Below are 19,828 nucleotides of genomic sequence, written 5' to 3'. Positions count from 1 at the left end.
ATGTTCCTCAATTTTAGATTTAAATATATATTCTGAATTTACATTTTCTTTCAAATAAGTTCATGACTGTAAAATTATTTCACCAGTAGCAAACTATATGACATCTGTTATAACTTTAGGAGACGTTAGCGAGGGTGGGTGCACCATCTGTGCATTGGAGGAATACAACCCCATAGAAATAAAATCATTTTTACTGCATCCCCTACGGTGAAAATAATCAAAACCCAACAAAACCAAATAAAAGCTTATATAAATGTAATTTTTGTGTTAATAATAATAAATTAATATATCATTTCATGATACTGTATAAATAAAATGTGAATGCTGAATTTCACAAGATGTAATACTAGAATATTTATTACAGAAATCATACTACAGCAAAATGTGCTTAGTAGCTTTAAATATTTTACAATTAATTACATCAATAAAATAACCATTTTGGTGAAATGGATATGTTTAAAACAAGGCAACAAAGGAAAACGAAGACCTTTTCCTTGTGTCTTTTTAAAGTCCTGGCTAAATATTGAGGACTTTTTTTTTTAACCTTTTTATAATAGTTCTCATCATATATTCTTTTGTTCTGAGTTGAAGTGTTGAATATTCAAAGACAGCCTGACTGACTGACATGCAAACAATTGTGAGCATTTGCAGCTTTGAAGCATAGCGTTGATTAATGACACAGTTGGCCAGATTGAAATGATTGATGATGGTCACATGGGAGATTCCACATTAGTCTTGATGAAATACTTTAATAATGCTGAGAAGACTCCTCTATGCATTACTGTGCGTGGGTTTCAGGTTAAATGTAAGAAAGGTCTGGCCCACTTAAATCTCTTCATGATGGATGTCGCTAATTTGCCATATACCATAATATCCAGAACTCTCCTTAGATTGGCATCATCTGGAACAGAAAAAAACATTGACGTTTTTTTTAATATAATTTGAAATCAATTTAGGCATGAAGAGATTAATAAATATTTAAATTATATAATGATCAATAAAATACAAGTATAATTAACTTTTATTATTTGTTTACTGTTTTTAGTTGCTTAATTTCTGAGTATGTTCAGCGTAGTAGTTGGTACATCTAAATATCTACTAAATTTGATCGGCCTTTGGGGCTAATTTTATATTGTGTCTATAGATATTTATGTATTTGGACAGTGTAAGGATGAGGAAGCTACAAATGTTTAATGATTAGAATCAACTTTAAATTCTCTTCTGCAGTTCTGTGGACTTTTATGAGTTCATGGCTTTTTTTCCCCACCAAAGCGTCAGTGAATATGAGATTTGTAGCTTATCATCATCCTAAAAAAGCAAGAGACGACACAAAGTTCCATTCTCACTTTCATTTGATAACATTTAAAAGTGTCGGACAACTGGAAATATTTTACAGTTATTTTTAGCGCTTCTTTATTGGGGGGGAAAAACGATGAAAATTGCTTTTAGCTCTGAAGCTCAGTCATACTGGAAGAGCCATGTTTTTGTGTATCCAGAGTATTGCTGGCCTTTCATGTATTCTGAATATTAGATTTTTGGCCATAAAAGCTAATTAAAGAAAGAGGCTGGGGGCCTCGTAGCAGCTAGTCATAACTTTGAAAATTAAAAAGACCAGTAGTAACAACCCACAAAAAAGCATTGGTTTTAGTTGGATTTAAAAAAAAATCAAATATATATATTCAAGATCCTGGATTACTTTTATTCCCCCTCTTCAGTTTATAGAAACTGTTATTTAACGTAGTGGTGGATTATATGTGGATTTTAGATTTACTATTTCTTTCTATATCTTTCCCAAAAGATATCTTGTCTTCGCGCCATGCTCACAATCCATTTTGAAGCTGGTAATTTCATTCAACTGCCACATAGCCATCACACAATCTTGAACCCTGCCAGAGTCGTAAAAGGGGGATTTCTGGACATCAGGCTTCTGTTCTAGTGCCAATATGAGCATTTGATGCAAAAATTCTTTTGGATTCCAAAATAATTTGCTTTATTTCTTACATTCGTTTCATGGATTATGAGACAAAACAACGAAGCGCACAGCTGCGTTTATATTTATTGTTTTTTCTATTTTGTCTTTTATTACATATGTTGCATAGAGTGTTGATTAAAAAGTATTTCAGAAAAATATATAAATAGATAAACCACTCAGCATAAGGAGTTTCTTTTGTCGTCCACACGAGAAGCACTTCACTGCAATGTCTGATCCAATTGTTCTAAGTTTGATCTAGAAAACAATCTCAAAGAGTTTAAATTTAAGACAAAATGTGCTGTCTCAAACAATTTGAGACATTGTTACAAAATCAGTGATTATATATGATTTGTCAATTTAAAATGTGTGGTTCCATTAACTGGGTTTTAGAAGCAACCAACTAGGTTGTTTACTCAATAAAAAATATAGATGTATGCAAAACCATTTTGGGTAACTCTCTTAAAAAATGCTCATGGCCAAGTTTGACTGTCTAAAGCCCACATAGAAGAATCCATCCATTCATACATCCACACATTCATTCAGCAGTGTTTGCACATATGCTCAGACCTTTCTCAGAAAGTGTTCAGTACATTTAAATTTGCAAATTTGTTGTTTTTCTTGTGCACCAAACATTAAGGGAGCATTGATCAACTGCGTATTTCATTCTATTACGAGGACTGGAAATAGAAAAGTCTTTAGTTTAGCTTTGTTAAATGAACCAAAGCAAAAAGCAAAGAAAAAAATAAATAAAACTGGAGGTTATTTCCACTCTTTCAATACTATTTGCTCTTTAAGTAATTTCTAAAACATATATTTTGTTTTTTCAGTTGAATCTACCTTCCTCTTTTGTGATGACATTGTAGTTTAAGGTTTACTCTAATCATATTTTACTTCCTGGCATCTTCAACTAGTGACATTATGAGTTTTGTAAGGAAAACACGCCCTTGGGGAATGATGCCAAATCTTGAATGACTGTATTGCAGAGACATGTAGACTCAGCTGCCGGGTACAGATTAGGGAGAGAACAGTGACATCTGTGAAAATGAACTTTTACCTTGTTGCATGAGTTTTAAAAACAGTGGAGTGAGTCTACAGATGTCGATGATTCATAATAGCCGTGTCTAACCTGGCTATCATTTGTCTGCATCAGCAGGAAATGTCCCGGAGAGTGTAAGAGTGATTAGATTATCTTGCAGTATATAGACAGATTACTCAAGATAATAAAATGGATGTGTGGTCTTTACATTATCATGGACTTCAATGCATTTATCCATGACAGCGCCTGCACTGTTTAGTGAATCAGAATGCACCACAGTATCAAGTTCCCTTTTGCACCTCCCATAATCTTTAGTTTTATTCTAAAACGGTTCGTGTGATATAATCTTTCTAAAAGATTAATTTAGGTTTAATCTGCAGATTCTTCTGGACTACACAGCTGAGAAGCTAAAAAAATCTGATTGGTGTCCCGTAGTTGCATTCTGAATGACATGTGTTCATGTAGGTAATCTAAGATGCAGATTACAAGGATTAAAGATGTTACTGTTGATGCCCAAGAGCCAAAAGTAAAGATCTCGCCGACATCGCCATGTTGGAACCAGAAATAGTCAGTAAACAGGGATACGTCCAATTCAGTCTGAAAGTGTATTCAGGCGCATTTTGTTTGCTTAAAGTGAACCTGAGTCTGTTTCCTCCGAAAATCGAGAACAAATTTTCAATCTGAATAGACCCAAGCGGACCCTGGTCCAGGACCAGGAACTGCTCTCGGACCCATCTTTCCAGGTGGTCTCGGTTTGTTTCCTATCGGACTAAGCTCTGGTTCGCTCTACGTTTTCTCAGTCTGAATAGGCTTGAAGTTGGGCGAATTCCCTCCATCTGCTATACGGTGTCGGGGGGGTTTTGGCTATTGCTACCGCTTCAGCGGGGGTCTTGGTGTGGGAACGGCCGGGCACTCTGCCTCTTTTTACATTCCATCATCCACCTCAGCAGAACATAAAGACCCACCTGGGCTCACCCTGGACAAATAGTTTTGTGTGACAGAATGAAATGCTTGACATGTGTTGGTTTGTATGCATATGTGTGTTTATATTCTCAATGAATTGCACTGCAGAAAAATTATCATGTAAAAAACTAGCATTAGCAAGAATGTTAAAACAATAGTAACAAGATCAAGAATGATTATTCTGACACATATAAGCTGAGTAATAGCTGTTTATTTCTCAATAAAAGTCTATGGGATCTCGGCTTTTGAGACCAGCGGGTACTTCCTGTATGGAATGCGAAGGCGGGGGTTACTCAGTACAGTTCTCATATACAGTCATTTATATCAACTAAAAACATACAACATAGAACACAACTGTGTGAGCATGTATGGAGATTTCTACTCATTATGGCAACAAGCCTCATCGACAAACTGCAGTTTCTCACCAGACAGTGCATGTGACTGCAACGTAAATCTCTGAGTGCACACAATAAAAACTGTACTTTTAATTTCAAATTTGGGGGCTGTCGTTGGATTTTGCCGCTTCAAAATCAGACAACTGAACAATAACTGGGTCTTTTGTTTTAAACATTAGCGTGCTGGAGATGCTCAAAGAGTTGTGACTTGTCTAAAAGCACTTTCAGCACCTGCAGTCTGTCCAATAATTGACATCTGCTATAGAGAACCCAGCAGCCATGACTTCAGTTACGCTGCATCGGCATTGGTGACAGATTGCTCACCCTGATCGTTATGTTAAACTGACACATCAGTGCCAAATGAAAGTTTCCCTCACCACCATATTTGCAGGGTAATGGGCTGGGGAATGACAGATTGTATGCTATTATCTTTTTGGAAAATCAGTGCATCATCCATGAAAGTGTAGAGAGAGAGTTTAATGACTCTGGACAGCTTTTTAAGAGGAGAAAAAGATTGAGTTATGTGTTCTGGGACTAAAAAAAAACAGTCTGTAACATATGCAGTTAGTGGGATCCGCTGTGTGCACAACCTATATGGCAGTATAGGCTCAGTTGCAGCACAGCTGTAGTATGAAGTCCATCTGTCAACGTTTGAGTTTTTTCGTTTTAAAGAAGCAAAAGTCCAACGTTGATTAATGTGAAGGTAAGGAACTGGAACTGATGCTTGATGTTCTTTTTTTTTCTTCTCAAGACACAGCAGGAACTCAAGAAAATAAAAAAAAGACAATCTAAATGTCTTCTTTGCTCAGCCCCTAATTGCATATTTTGCCAGTAGGCAGAAACCACAGCTATACAATGAGGTTGCCCAGGGGATCCACTATAGATTAATTGGACAGATAGGAACTCATTGATATTAACATGTGTGCATTTGTTTACTGTTTTCAGTGAATAACAATGGGCCACCTCCATTGAAGAGCCTTGGTCCCCTCATTAGAACTGACATTGATGAGAATACTAAAGTATAACAGGAAACTCATTCATTGCTAGCATATAAACTACTTCCATGCGTTGTTAGGAGTTCCCGCTTTCAAAAATTCAATCAATCAATCAATCAGTTTATTTATATAACAGAATGAAAAATAATCTCAGTTGACCAAAGTGCTGCACAGGCTAAAAACCATTAAATACTCAAAAACAAAGAAAAATCACACCCCACCTTAAAAAAAACATAATAGTGAAAAACTATTAAAGATATAAATAAATATATATTTAAATAATTTATTTCTTTAACAAAAAAATTAAGGTGGAGAGTCAGGAAGTTGAGCTCTGGTGTTTTGCTAAACACCTGCATTCTTCCTATCATAAAGATCAGCCTGTACCTGAAAAAACACAGCCTTTTGTCAGGTTTACATGTGTGGAAAGAGACAGAAAAGGCATGGTGTTCAGTCAGATTTTTATGACAGCAGTAACGGTGCTGATAGGCAGGTTTTCAGCACCAACAATAGCGATTACATTACATTATAAAGGGTTAATTACTCTGATGTTGCCTGCAATGCATATTGAAAGTGGAGTCCTATTATTTGGTGCTGCAGCAATATTCTGTGCTCCATTGTTTGGGGTGATAGAGAGTGTGTGTATTTCATCCTTGGCCCCATATTTTTGCATCAACAGCATTCTCATGTTTTGCTGTGTAAGCCATGGGACATTAATTAATAAGCTGCCTCGTTGGGGCAGCATATGGTGAGGACTCGAGCTAATTTTGATGAACAAGATGAACAGGTTGAGTCTGCGGTCCCGTTAGTGACCATATGCAGGAAGGAGTGGTGGAAGAACATGGCCTTGCTTACCCTTACTGCATTTCTTATGAGCTCATTTTCTCTCGAACTAATTCGATTACGTTTTCCCCTTCAAAGGGGAGCTGGGGAATATGACATAATGCTCTTTGTACAGTTCTGAGGGAAAATATGTTTGGTGTGGGAATCGTTTGATGGTGTTAAATATTCTGGATGTCCCGGCCAACAGCTATAAACCTGCTCACGCTTTAACTGCTCTGCTGTGCCACTCTGTTTTTTTTATGCTGACGCTGCAGTGCAAATTGCAATGTTTCACACTCAAAACAAAGTGTGCTTTTATTTTGAGAGTAAATAAAATTGAGGTTTTGAAACCCCGGCATGTTTAATCCTTACTCTGCAGCCACAGCTTTTTATTTTAATCAAAACTCTTTTGACAATTCCTGGGGGAAAAAAAAAAACTGTCCCTTTGACAATAATAATGTAGTTTGTAACATAAAAGAGAAAAAAAAATGAAGTTGAAGTTATCAGAGAAAAACACAAAAGTAGAGAAACAGACTCAGTAATTTAAATGTATGTATTTCTACATTATCACAGGGTTTTAACAACAAGAAAAGGCATCGATAATAAAGCAGGTATTGTTCCAATTCTCAAATCTCTGAAGGATCTTTTTCATTTAAATGTAAAGATTATTCCAAGAAGTTCTCAATCTTTCCAAAGATGGACTTTTAAGAAGATTCACCCCAAGGTGTTTGGTGTTTAGAAAAGAAAGCGCTGTGATTTATCTACCAGTACATAGATCTATCTAAATAGATCCCTCACTCTGTTTTTTAATGTATGTAGACATACATATTTTCTAGAGACAGATGCTGTCTGCATCCCCCGAGCCACTCACTTGCTTCCGTTTCTGAATAGAAAAAGGTTTAAATCACTTTACTGTCAGATTCAATCTCTCCCCTGTTTCACTTCCTGTCAAACTCCAACTCTTATGTTCTGAAACATTTCTGAAATGTTGGGTCAACAAGCAAACATTCTTTTTAATGACTTTCTGTGACATAACTTTGACTTTTTTGTTAAAATGGTTAAAAATTCTCAGACATTTTGGAGTTTCACTTACTTTCATCACTAAATATGAGGACCACTTCAGTATTACTTGCAATATATTTATTGTGCTTTAAATACATTTGGATTTAATGTTACTATAATTGCTTAATTGAACTTCACTGCTTCTTTCTCCACTGGTCTCACCTTCCTTCTGTCTTCTCAGTTTCCCTTGGTTTGCCGCCTTCATGCCCCTCAGTGCACCCACCACAGCCATGCATACGCTAAAGAGACACTAAGCTGTATGCAAATCAATTTGGAATGCAGCTGAATGCTGTAATGGAATTATGCTTGTCAGTCACACCTCCTTAGATACTCTTCTCTCATTCTCCTTCAGTAAAAACGAGTCTTCTTTAGAGTTTTGCTTATGCTGCCATCACAGTCATAGGAGGGCTTTGGGATGGGCTTGTTTTGAGAGAAAGATTAAATAAAATCTCCAAACTTGAGTGGCGTTCAAAGCCAGCAGGGAGCCTAGAGCCATATGCCTCCTCAAATGGGTTCACGTGCAAGGTGTTGTGTGTAAAAGTGAATTATTCCATGAGGTGTAACGTCACATATGTATAAATATGTTTGGATGCCTGGGAAGGAAATGATATACAAATGGTAGGGGGGATGTACACCGGGTTGGATTTGTTCTTTTCAAGCAGAGCTCATCAAAGCTTGCTTTTGGTTCACTTCCATCTGCTGTAATTTTAGATATTACAAAAGGTCATGTGTGTCTTATTTTAAGGAGTCTTATCCATGTGTATTTGATGCAGTAGAGAGAGGATGAAGGATTCTCCGTGCTCCACAATAATGACTTTTTCATTTTCGTCTTTGCTTGGAGGGTCCCTGCATTGTGCGGCTCATATCTGGGCTACACATTCATTGATTTCTGTATAGGAAACATTATATTTCAGAAATCCACTTATGTCAACAGATGGAAGGTGAACAGGAAGAAATGCTACCCTGATGTGGGATAAGTTTTTATGTGAAACATGTGTGGGTGACTTGATTTAGATTTACTGGAAGTCTTCTCTTCCAAATAGTGAATCATAGACCTAATTATGTTCAAACAATATAAGCATGAGGAGAGTTCTTGGCTCGAAAGATGTGTGAGGAAAGTGATTCATATAGCTTTTAAGAAACAATCAATAATTCATGCTCTGAATTCAGTTCCAGAGAAGTTAAATTAACTCAGAGGAGTAGTGTGTGTGTGTGTGTTTGTGTGGGTGTGTGTGTGTGTGTGTGTGTGTGTGTGTGTGTGTGTGTGTGTGTGTGTGAAACGCGAATATAAATAATGACAGATTATTTTATAAGACAAATAACTGGATTTTCTGCATCCCAGAGGTGCAGGTAATGAATCTGTCATTCATCATTATTAATCTGGGCAACTATTAGTAAATGTTTAATGAGATGTTAGATTGTGTAGACGGCTCCAGGACCTTATGGGGATGCCACAATGAAGTGACTTGGTAGTAATTTGGCGTGAAGCTCTACGCTGATTCCACTTAATAACATAACCAGACTGTGATCTCACTTAGAATCAAACCCACAACTTGCTGAAAACATACTTCAGGCAGTGTCCACAAATCCCCTGTCAACTGTTAAATTAGACCCTATAAAAAAACGAAAACACACACTCAGGAAAAACACGTTCTGCTAAGAAAGTGAACAAAAAGTTATAAATTTGACAAAAACTATGTAGCAAAAATCTATGAAAAGGAAGTGATTATTTATGTAGTTTATCAATGTCTCTTGTTGAGTTGATAATGGTTCAGGGGCACATCAATTCACAGTACTTTTTCCTGTTGTCATGCTCATCAACAAAACAAATCACACAATGCGATTTCAGAAAAAGTGTCAAAACAAAATGGTAAATATTTCGTCAAAAGATAGAAAAATCGAGAAAAGCAACAATTTCTAAATAGAAATTAAAGGGCAACCATGTCTACAAAGATTGAGCATTGGTTTTCTTATCTTTTTTTAACATGGTTGCTCTTTAATTTCTATTTAGAAATCTTATCTTATAAACACGGTTGTGTTTGTATACAAAGAAAATATGTGCACCAAGCAGCCTTGGTATGGTAGTAACTATACCTTTTTTCTGTAATGTACATTAATTAAAACATAAATTTATAATTATTTTTCCTGTAATTTTAAAGAAACTTGAACATAAAAAAAGCTTAACAATCAAAATGCATCCACATTGCTTAAAATGGGAATAAAGCTAATTAGAATAAATGGGCATTTTACTATAAAATGGGAACAACTGCTTTTAAGGTCTTCATCCTTTACAGATTTAACATTTATATGGGTTATGTTAGCATAAACAGTCATGCCTCAAGGCGTTCTATAAAAGCTATTTAGCAGTAACAGCCTTGATATGAGCTGACAGTTTGAGGCTGAAACCATAATTTCCTTCATGTGTAACAAAAAAAAAAAGACAAGACAATTTCTGAGCATCCGTCAGCAGCTGAGCACTTTGGTTCCATTCATAAATTCCACCACCTGCACCTTGTAAAACGCCTGAGGAAATTTCAAAAGACTACTTTGAGAGTTCACGCAGAGCTTGGGGAGGGGGGTTTGTAACCCCCTTCCATGCAGCTTTGTCAGTTAAAGTTGTAACAGAATGACAAAATTAAATATGATGGTGAGTCATTGTCCAAAAAGAAAATATACATTTAATATTCAGAAAGAAGTTGCAACCATACTTGAGGTTCATTCCAAATATTGAAATTTGTCTTGATCCAGAAAAAAATAAAGTCAACCAGTTTAAAACTCATGACAACAAGCAGAAAAAATGTCTTCCTAAATGTATTTTTCTTGCATTAATGCGTTTTGGCAATATATCTTATGCCATTAAAAAGCCTGCTTGCTCTCCTTTCAAATAGAGCTGCTTTTGTGGAATGAGCAGCAAAGCTGAGCATGTGGGTTGCACCCATAACAAATTTGTCACACCTTCTTTGTCGATGCCACGCAGCTTTTTTTTTGTTGTTGAGTTGACTTCTGTTTTGAGCTGCTGTGCTGGCAATCAGAAGTCTGCACCTGTGAGTCTGGACCTCATAAATCCAGATTCTGGCTTTGATGGTTTTATTGTATAATTCAATTTTCTTAAAAATATGTTTTTGGTGGAGGCAGTTTGAGACAAAAAAAATGACAAGGCTTTTTATCATTCATTGAAACAGTTTCAATGCAGAGACATATTTAGATAAATTCTGCTAACAGTAAATGGTAAAATGGTAAATGGCGTATACTCATAAGGCGCTTCCTACCTTCTTTCGAAGGCCCAAAGCGCCTTACATCCACAGTCCCATTCACCCATTCACACACACATTCATACACTGGTGGCGGCTCCGCTGCCGAACACTGGCGCCAACCTCCCACCAGAGGCAAGGTGGGTTTAAGTGTCTTGCCCAAGGACACTTCGACACATTGGCGTGCAAGGTGGGAATCGGATCTGCAATCTTACGATCATGGGTCGCCCACCCTACCGCTGCACCACGGCCAACCAGTGGTAATTCCTTAGCTTTAAAGTTTAGAACGTAAACTGTACTTTCAAATCCTCGGAGCAGTGGGAGTTAAGACTATCCCCAAAATTAGGAAGTTGATCTTATTCCAACCCTGTCGAACACTTGTGTGATCAGGTTGGAAAAGTCATTTTTAAGAGTCATTTAAAAACACTTTGGTTGCCTTAAGAACAAGCAAAAACCTTTTTTATTCCAACATTGAAGCTCCATTAAAAATGTCTTTGCTTAGTAATCAATGGGGTTGTTACAGAAATTGTTCAACTTTACAACCAAATAAACCCACTTTTAAGTTGTTGAAAACAACCCAATTTGTCCTTTTTCTGTTTAGGTTTTATTAGGACGACGACACTGTCTGTAGATTTTTATGAAGATAATAAAGCAGAAGACAACAAGGAAAGTTACCACACTTGTAGATGACTAAATCCATGTACGTCTTTGTTTTTCTCATCTGGGCTTGCTCAAAACAGCTCCGATATTGCTCGCCATTTTTGCTACACCCATAATGTTAGGTTGGGGTTGTGAGGGACTGAAAGCTAGCAGGAGAGAGTGTAGACAAAGGGATGATGGGAAAGGAGTAAGGGCTAACTCTGTGCTAACACTCCCGCCTACAACTGGTTCAGCCACAACAAATTTCAATTGACTCATGCTGCTCTGCGGAAACTGTGACCAAGAAAACAGGTTTTTGATTTTTGGCTTTAAAATGGCATATCATGATTAAAAGACCATTGGGAACTATTTTTAAATGGATCAAAAGACAATTGGAGTGGGTCTTTAAGACTGTGTATCATTCTTCAAAATAAAGCTAAGGCTCCTTTTCACCAATATTTTTTTTAAACTTAAGTCATTATGTGCAATAAGTTAAAGTTAAAGTTCAAACAAGTTCTCTCCAATCTACCAAAAATGTATAAAAAAATAAGTTATTATGTCTTCCGTATGCATGATTTTTCATATTTTCATTTATGTGGAAGGATAAAGGTATAGTTTACCGTGACATTTTTTGATTGCTGGCCTGCAGTCCTCCTCAGAAGGTTTCACACCCATCAGAACAGCAAGAAAATAAATGCAAGCCATGTGCAAAAGATTACGCCCGAGAAACAAGACATGTTTAACTCAAGAAAGAGGGGAGCACTAAAATGAATGCAAGATGGAGACAACAAGAAGACTCATAAGATCAAAAGAGGGAGAGCCAGAGCAACAAAACCTTAAAATCAGCAATATTGGATCACTGCATAAATAATGCAAAAGTTATAAGAACAGAAACAAACAAGTTCAAATGGATCAAAGAAGCTGCAGAAACATGGAAAAAAAAAACATAAACCGAGATGAGGAGGCATGCGCGCTGTCGCCTCCTTGGGATGCTCTTCTCAGGAGACCACCACTAGACAAAAGGGGGCGTGGTTACTCAGATTGACTTGACATATTTAGTAGTCAAATGTGATGATGGGTGTAAACATTGTTGAGGAAGACTGCTGGCCAACTGTTGAAGTCATGGAAAACATATATTTTATCCTTCGATTTGTTGAACAAAAAAAAAACCTTACATCATAGATCTATTTACATGTTCTGCTTTCCAATTTTTGGGAAATTAGTACATTTTGTGTTTTTCAAATCTGTGTTATAATCAGCATAAACATTAAATCTTCAGAACTAAGAAACAAGCATTTAGAATAGTAGCAGCTCACTGCAACCACACATCTACAAACTCGGCCAGCAGCTTCATTACAGGGAGATTCCATCATGTTAATCCTCCATCATCTTTGCAGTGTGTTGCCCGGTTCCAGAAGCCACGCTGCTCTAAGCTGGCTTTCCCAATGTCCCCAAAAATGCTCACGAGAGTATTTGCACGGAATTACAACTCACATGACACAAATCCTATCTCTGCCGCAAACAGAGCGACTGCACGATGCTGTCATTCAAATAAATGGGTGTAACAAATGTGTGGTAACACTTCCTTTGCAGGCAGGTTCGGTGGGAAAATGTGCATCAGCTTAGATTCCCTCATTGAGCCCATGCTGCCCTCAGATGTGTCATCAATTTTTTATGAGACACACCGGGCTCTTCAAAGTGATTGCTGGCCTCTCGGCTTATCGGATTTGGTTTAGGGGTTGCTAATGGCATGATAAGGCACATTAGAGCGATGATAACTATTTAATAAAGTTAAATGTGGTAAAGCTCGGGGCAGGGGACTGATCATTTTTTAAAGAGGTCATAAAACTGAACTTTAAATATACAGAGGAGAAAATAAAAGGTTCAAAAGTATAAAGAAAAGGATTTCTTAGTATAATCTGGTTCCATGTAATTCTGGTTTTGGGGAGCTTTGATTAAAATGTATGATCCATTTAGTCTGTTTTACCTGTTTTTTAATTGCTTTAAGAAGTTTAGTGAAACAGCTGTTTCTTTTGAAACATCTGTAAAAAAACATGCAATATTTTGTGGGTTTATTTACCCTCTGCCTCCCTTTGGCTATCAAACACACATATGTTAAGATAATCCAGCAAAAGATGGGTGTTCCTCATGTTCCCTTGCCAATGCCCTGGGTGGGATCGTCTGTTCAAGCCTCAAGGGAGGAAAACGCAAATAAACAGTTTAGTATATGTTTGCGAGCACATGTATGCATAGGATTACTGCCTCTAAAGGACACAGCTCACGCTGTATGTATGTCAGAACATTTATGAACCCATCAAAATCACATAAAAAGGCAAAGCAATTCACGAGGTTCTTCTCCTGCTGCAATGATTGCATTTACATGAACTCACAATCCTCACAAGCTACCACAACATGGACAAAAGTGCAGATTGCAACAACAACTGCATCTTTTCTGATGGGGAAAAAAAATCCTGGGTATTTGATGAGTTTACTCTCTTTTCTGCTTCTTTTCAGGGGTCTCTTTGCAAGTCACTACATTGAAACGCACTACATGGAGGATGGAAGTGCAGTCAGCAGTGCACACAACTACACGGTATAATGACAGTTGAGCATTTGCATTGTCTAAAATAATTGTACCGGTAAATGTTTTTTCTATCGATACAGATGATCCAATTTTAGGAGTTAAAAGCATTTAGCATCTTAAATAACTGCATCGTAAGGATTTCAATGCTTTAATGTGGTACAGCATGTGGAAAGCTTTGGTCGTTGCTGAGCGACGCAGCCATTCTATGGTCTACATGATTAGAAGGTGTGTTTTATGCTGGTTGTTGTTCAGCCAGCAGGGCCACAGGGATTTTTCATGAAATCCTCTTTCAGCTTCCAGTGCTTGTTTGACTCGGTGTGTTCGTAAGCCATGCAAAGAGAAGCATGTGCTCCTCTTCTGCAAATAAGTACGAGAATGTTTGGTTTGAATCTCAATTCTAGGGAATGCCCTGCTGGATTTCACTTATTGAAATCAGAAATCCTGGCTCTATTTAGGTTTAAAAAACAACAGCAAAAGCGTTGCTTTTTATCTGAAAGGCTGTAGCTTTGATCATATCTAAAAGTTTATTCTAATAGTTGAAAGGATCTCTCTAATTTTCCTCATTGGCTTTAAAGATCCACTCCAATGAAATTGTATTTTAACATGTCCTTGTGGCATTTTTCTTATGAAGGAGGAGAAGTATAAACAAAATTCTGATTAAAATTGCGAGTTTTAATATTTCTTCATTCAAATCCTTGTGAATGAGAAGCAGATGTAAAAAATGCCATTGACGAAGCTTGTAGTGACATAGGTGCTGCAAGCTCCCTGCTCCACTCCATTCTAATGACAAATAGCTCCATGTACGACTTAATTTTCTTTGTTAGAGCTGACATCTGGCTATCAAAAAAGGCATAAATATAATTAAATGATCACTGGGAATGCTTTTAAAAGAATCAAAACATGACTGGAGTGAGACTTTAAAAATAAAAAGTTATAATTTATAAAAAAAAAGTAAATTTTTGTCACTGTTCAGTTTGTTTCCTATTATTTAGGTTTTTAATTTTATTCAAAAAATGTTAAACCAAAATCATTTTTTCACCTTAAGTAAAATATATTAAATATATAGCAATAACTCAAGAGGCATTGTATTTTCTATTATTCCTCCAGAATCCACAACCTGCTGCTCCTGAGCAAAATGATGGTCAAAAGTTTCACCTAATGAAAATTCTGTTCATCATTGTAATATATTTAAAGCAGATTTTCTTTTCTCCTGCTGTATTAATGCTCATTTTCTGTCCAGAGGTAATGCACTTTAAGTAGATAATTGCACATACATATAATTTATTTTGGATCTTAAATAGCTCCATTGTAGCTAATTAAGTTATAGGTGATGTTAAAATGAAAAAAGTACACTAAGGTAGACCTGATAGACAATTTGGTTTCCCTTGCCTCCATTTTTAATTCAAATAATTATGCTGCAGCGGGTTACATTAGAGGCAGTTTCATTTATTAAGGAAAATATATAAATGCCCCTAAAGTTGTTATATTTATCACAACCTGTAATTCTCTTTTTGTAAATTTATTGTTTTATACCTTATATGCAAAAATAAATAAATAAATAAGTTGCACAAAGGGTAGCCCAAGCAGCTCTCTGTGTAGACAGTGACAGGCCCCTATTCTAACACTGTTCCTGTCTTTATTTTTATTTTTTTGTCGGAAGATGTTGCAACCATCAACCTGTCAAAGGAACATGCTGCATTGTCTTAAACCTCACCCAGATGCTCATGTGTAGAACCTGCTGTTTCTGAGCTCATCAATCTGTTGTGTGGTGATTAGGGATAAGTAGAATAAATTCGCTTTTTTTCTTCTTTTTTTTTCTTTTTTTTTTTATAAAAACACATTCGGTGTAAACCAAGTAAAATACACAGCAGTCAATCTCTCAAAAAAGAGAGCATGTGTGCCGCTGATCCTCTCTGGAAAAAGTTCTGTCTGCATTGATGGAGTTTAAGCCTTATTCTTTTGGAGTCTGAGTTTCAGCTCATACATTAGCCATATCCTGCTCCCACCAGGGTCTTTGCTGCTCCTCACCTGAAGTGCAGTAGGTCAAATCTGATGTTGTGGGCTAGATTTTCTAAAGCCGGAAAGCCGGAAATCAGAGCCAATGGGAGTATTAGAAGTCAAGTTTCCTTTCACAAAGGAAATCACCAATGCCTCCTGATGTTTTTTTTTTTTTTTTCGTGAGAAATGAACTAATCTTGGAATAACTCATCAGAGCCTTTGTTGTTCTACTTTTTATATTGATGATTCAAAGGTCCACACCTGACTCACAAATCTGCAATAAACTTGTAAAGCAGTGCTCCAGCACAGTTCTAAGCGCGCTGCATTCATATTGCTCAGGTCTACTCCAGCTCTGCTCAACCTATTAGGCGGTGACAGCTGATTTACGAGGATTGGAAATCTGCTGGACAATAAATGGAAGTTTGTATTCCCTCACAACAAGACTCATTTCCTTCGCTCTCCTCACACTCAGACAATGCTGAAGCGGCTCAAACATCCTCTTTTTCTTCCACCACGCCGCTCTGATGGAATAATGAAAGATAAACTCTCACCATATTACCTTGCATCCATGTCAGTTTCCACTTAGTGGTGCAGACTGCATTAATTTCAAACAGCCTCGCTGTGAGGAGTGAGGGAGGGGGAGGGATCGCTTTTCAGAGCATGCTAATTGAAATAAGCATGCATTAGGCAGCATCAGCAAAGTTCCACTCAGTCGTGTTGTCCTTTGTTCCTTTGAAGTCAGGTAAGAGCAATAGAACTGCTTCAGGATCAACTTATAATGTTTTTTCTTACGTGGATTTAGATATAAGTGGTAAAATTTAAAGAGTAGTCGCTTTATATATGTTTATTTTTTGTTTGTTTTAATCTTTGATGTGGGAAGTTTTTTCCTCACATGTGCTCATATTTCTTCCAGAAAAACTGCTACTACCACGGGGAAGTGCAGGCACATCCAGACTCTGATGTTACTCTCAGCGTCTGCTCAGGCCTTCGGTGAGAAACACAGGAATCAGTTTGTATTCACGCCGCATCTCAAAGCTGCCCTTTAAGAGCTATTTGCCACTGCAGAGTTTGCATTTACTTAAGTCTCTCAGCACAGCGGCCCATCGTTCTTAAGCCCCTTAAGGGAGCTGTCAGGAAGATGGTGTGCGACTCACAGGAAAGGGAGAAAATGTCACACAAATGTCTTCGTTCACACAGGCATCCAGTAAACATTTACTTTCATTCTTGCAGTAATTGGCATTTGGCTGTTGCAAATGGCCAATCACAGCCTCGAGTTTTCTTTCTTTGCACTTTAATCTTGAACCAATAAATCAGTAGGAAAGCAATTAGTGTTTGGTTTGCCATGAAAGCCTTAATCGAAACAGAAACAGCTCTAAGTTAAATACTATCAATTTTTTGTTCTTTATGTTGCAACTGTCAGTATAAAATGGCACACAAAGAAATTCAGCTTTATGTCTTTTAAGGATCACTGTTTCTGACACGCGCAACTTCGATGCCTCCATTTACTCCTCCATTGAAACCTGCTAGTCAAAGAAAAATAATGTTTTTAATTTTGAAAAGTAGCTGTTAAGTAAGGAGATCGATCAATCCTTCGTAGTTTACCAAAGTCATCCCAAAAAAGAACTCATTTTCTCTGTATGTTTTGTATGTGCCAAAGCAACAATCGTTCATTTCTATTTATCATAATAACAACAATATAAATACCAAACATTGTTTTGTTTTTGTTTTTCCTGAAGGATAAAATAAAACTTTGTAGTTCCTAGTGGGTTTTGGTCAGAGAGAAATCAACCCGAATGGCTCTTCAAGGGTTGAAGGTTGCAGACCATTAGTCCTGACAAAAGAGAAAAGAAGTGCCACTGTTACCGGTTTTGACAGAGATACATAATCAAAAAATTATTCCATTAGAGTTTGTGCTCATGTTTTAAAGCTTTGTCCTCATTGCATTACTGCAGAGGCCTCATTGCAGTTGAAAACAAGACATTTGTCATTGAGCCTGTGTCAGGCCACGCCGACGGGGCTCACATTATCTACCATGTGGAGGAGCTCAAACTGGCCCCTGGAGCCTGTGGCCACAGCTTCAACGGGTCCTCTGCTGCCCCTCAAACCCACATCAACCAGCCTATTCAGGCATTCCACAAGAGGGTGAGATTACAGTCTGGTTTTCTGAAATGATTTTTTTTAATCATTATATTGAGGAGTGTTATGGTATTTATCAAACATTTCCAATAGCACTGACATTGGCCTTTTTTAAGTGACACAAGGGGCTTAAAGACTGAAAAACTGGCAAACAAGCCATTTGGAATGGTTCCTATGAATGCTGGGGGTTTGACACTCATTTTGCTGTTAGGAGCCCAGAGTTGAGGGCTCAGGAAGGTTTGGCTAATGACTTGCATAGAGCATGTGCAGCATCCATCTGCCTTCAGCATCCTCTCCATTTGATCAGGAGGCTCATTTTACGCCAGAGCAAAGGAGTTTGTTTATCAAAGAAAAGTAGTTTTAGGAGCTAAAACAACAGAAATACTTGTGATTTCTCCCTTGCACAAGATTAGAATGAATCAACCTTAAAATTGTAATCAAGTCTATTGCATGTTGGAAGCTTTTTTTTAACATGTTTGACTTTTTTTTTCTCTCGTGTTAATATGTATTCATATGACATTTTCCAGGTAAAATCCCTAATTAATCCAGGATGGAAACCTGAAACAAGTAAAATATCTATAGTTTAATTCTATTCAGTGGTAAAAAACAAAAAAAATTAACAAATTGTATGATCACTGTTGAAGTCTTTGAGGACCCTGCTTTGTTCATTTTTACAATAATGTTCAATGTGTAAATTGTGTAAATTGTAATCCAGATTAGCACAAAAAGATTAGCCATTGTAATTAGTGTAGGTCATGAGCTGTCTTCCAATAACTGCAGTTTCCACCTATAATTATTAGAATTTCCATTCATATAAGTGATGAATCTATCAATCTATTCATTTAACAAACTCTCAAATCCTCTTTATTGGTATCTTTTGATCAGGTGCTTATCCCAGTTTGTATGAAGGTAAAACCCGAATTCTGTAATATTCAAAAGAATATCTTCATGAAAGAACGTTTTTTTAAAGGGCCATCAACAAACTGGCTAAAAATGGTAAATTAGGGTGTTAAATTGACTTTAAGAAAAAATAGTAGGTATAATTGTTGACAAAAAAATGTACACCTTGTGTAAAAAAAAAAAGAGAAATGTAAGTGCCTGAACCAGGGGTGGGCAAACATTTCGACAAAGGGTTCAATAGAAAGGCCGGACCAGGAACAGATGCGTGGAGTGTTTTGGTAACCCACCATATAAGAGAAAGAAATAACATGGATCTGGACGAAATAATATTGATTGAAAAGTAATATATGTTTTAAAATACTTTTTTTAAAAATACAATTTAATTGAATTTGCGCTAAACTTCACGAATAAAACTGAGCAGCAGCGCTGTGTCCCGCACGTCTGTTTCTCATCCAGCGATGATAAAAGAAAGTCAAATTCTTATGTCTTAGTTTGCCCACCTTGACTTAAACCTTTAAGTTTGACAACATCTTATAATTCAATAGATGCAGATAGATTGCTAACATAACACACATCTTTTGTTGTTTCACTTATTTTTATGAATATTTTTAAAAGAAGAAAAACTAGAGCTTTCATTGCTGTATCAATAAAACTTTTCTTTATTCAAACTTTTAATCTGCATCCCAAAAAAGCTATGAAGCAAAACAATCTCTTGACTGTTTGATGTTGACACTGTACTGTATATTGTCAAAAGTTAACCTTTTATTTTTTAACTTCAAACTTTTTTTTATCCACCTTAGGACAAAAGGAATACTCAGAAGACCACCAAATATGTTGAGCTCATCATTGTTGCGGACAACAGAGAGGTAATGCACCAGGCATAATTCACAGCAGCTTCTCGTGTTATAATTAACCCCTGGTCAGGCAGAAAGAGGCAAGATAAGCTGCAGTAATCATAGCAGGCCCTGGTGGATCTGCAAAAGAAGATGAGTGTGCAAAAACCACTCAATGTTTTCCTAGTTTTCTGGGTGTTTTGTGTTTTTTTTTTTTTTGTTTTTTTTTCCTGACAGGAAGTTCT

At 36.8% G+C, this 19,828-nt stretch overlaps 1 protein-coding gene across 3 annotated transcripts in view; it reads left to right on the top strand.

Moving 5' to 3' along the window:
* LOC101169556 (disintegrin and metalloproteinase domain-containing protein 12) overlaps nt 1–19,828 on the top strand; it is an 84,225-nt gene that overhangs the window by 23,154 nt on the left and 41,243 nt on the right. For all 3 annotated transcript variants that reach the window (XM_023963430.1, XM_023963429.1, XM_023963431.1), the window contains 4 exons: nt 13,647–13,725; nt 16,628–16,704; nt 17,667–17,856; nt 19,551–19,616. In XM_023963430.1, the coding sequence (XP_023819198.1) occupies nt 13,647–13,725; nt 16,628–16,704; nt 17,667–17,856; nt 19,551–19,616 (412 nt within the window). The remainder of the gene's footprint in view (nt 1–13,646; nt 13,726–16,627; nt 16,705–17,666; nt 17,857–19,550; nt 19,617–19,828) is intronic.

Source organism: Oryzias latipes, chromosome 15 (genome assembly GCF_002234675.1).
Source record: "Oryzias latipes chromosome 15, ASM223467v1".
NCBI classification, from domain to species: Eukaryota; Metazoa; Chordata; class Actinopteri; order Beloniformes; family Adrianichthyidae; genus Oryzias; species Oryzias latipes.
The sequence above is the reverse complement of the archived record's forward strand: the minus strand, read 5'-3'. Positions and strand labels throughout refer to the sequence as shown.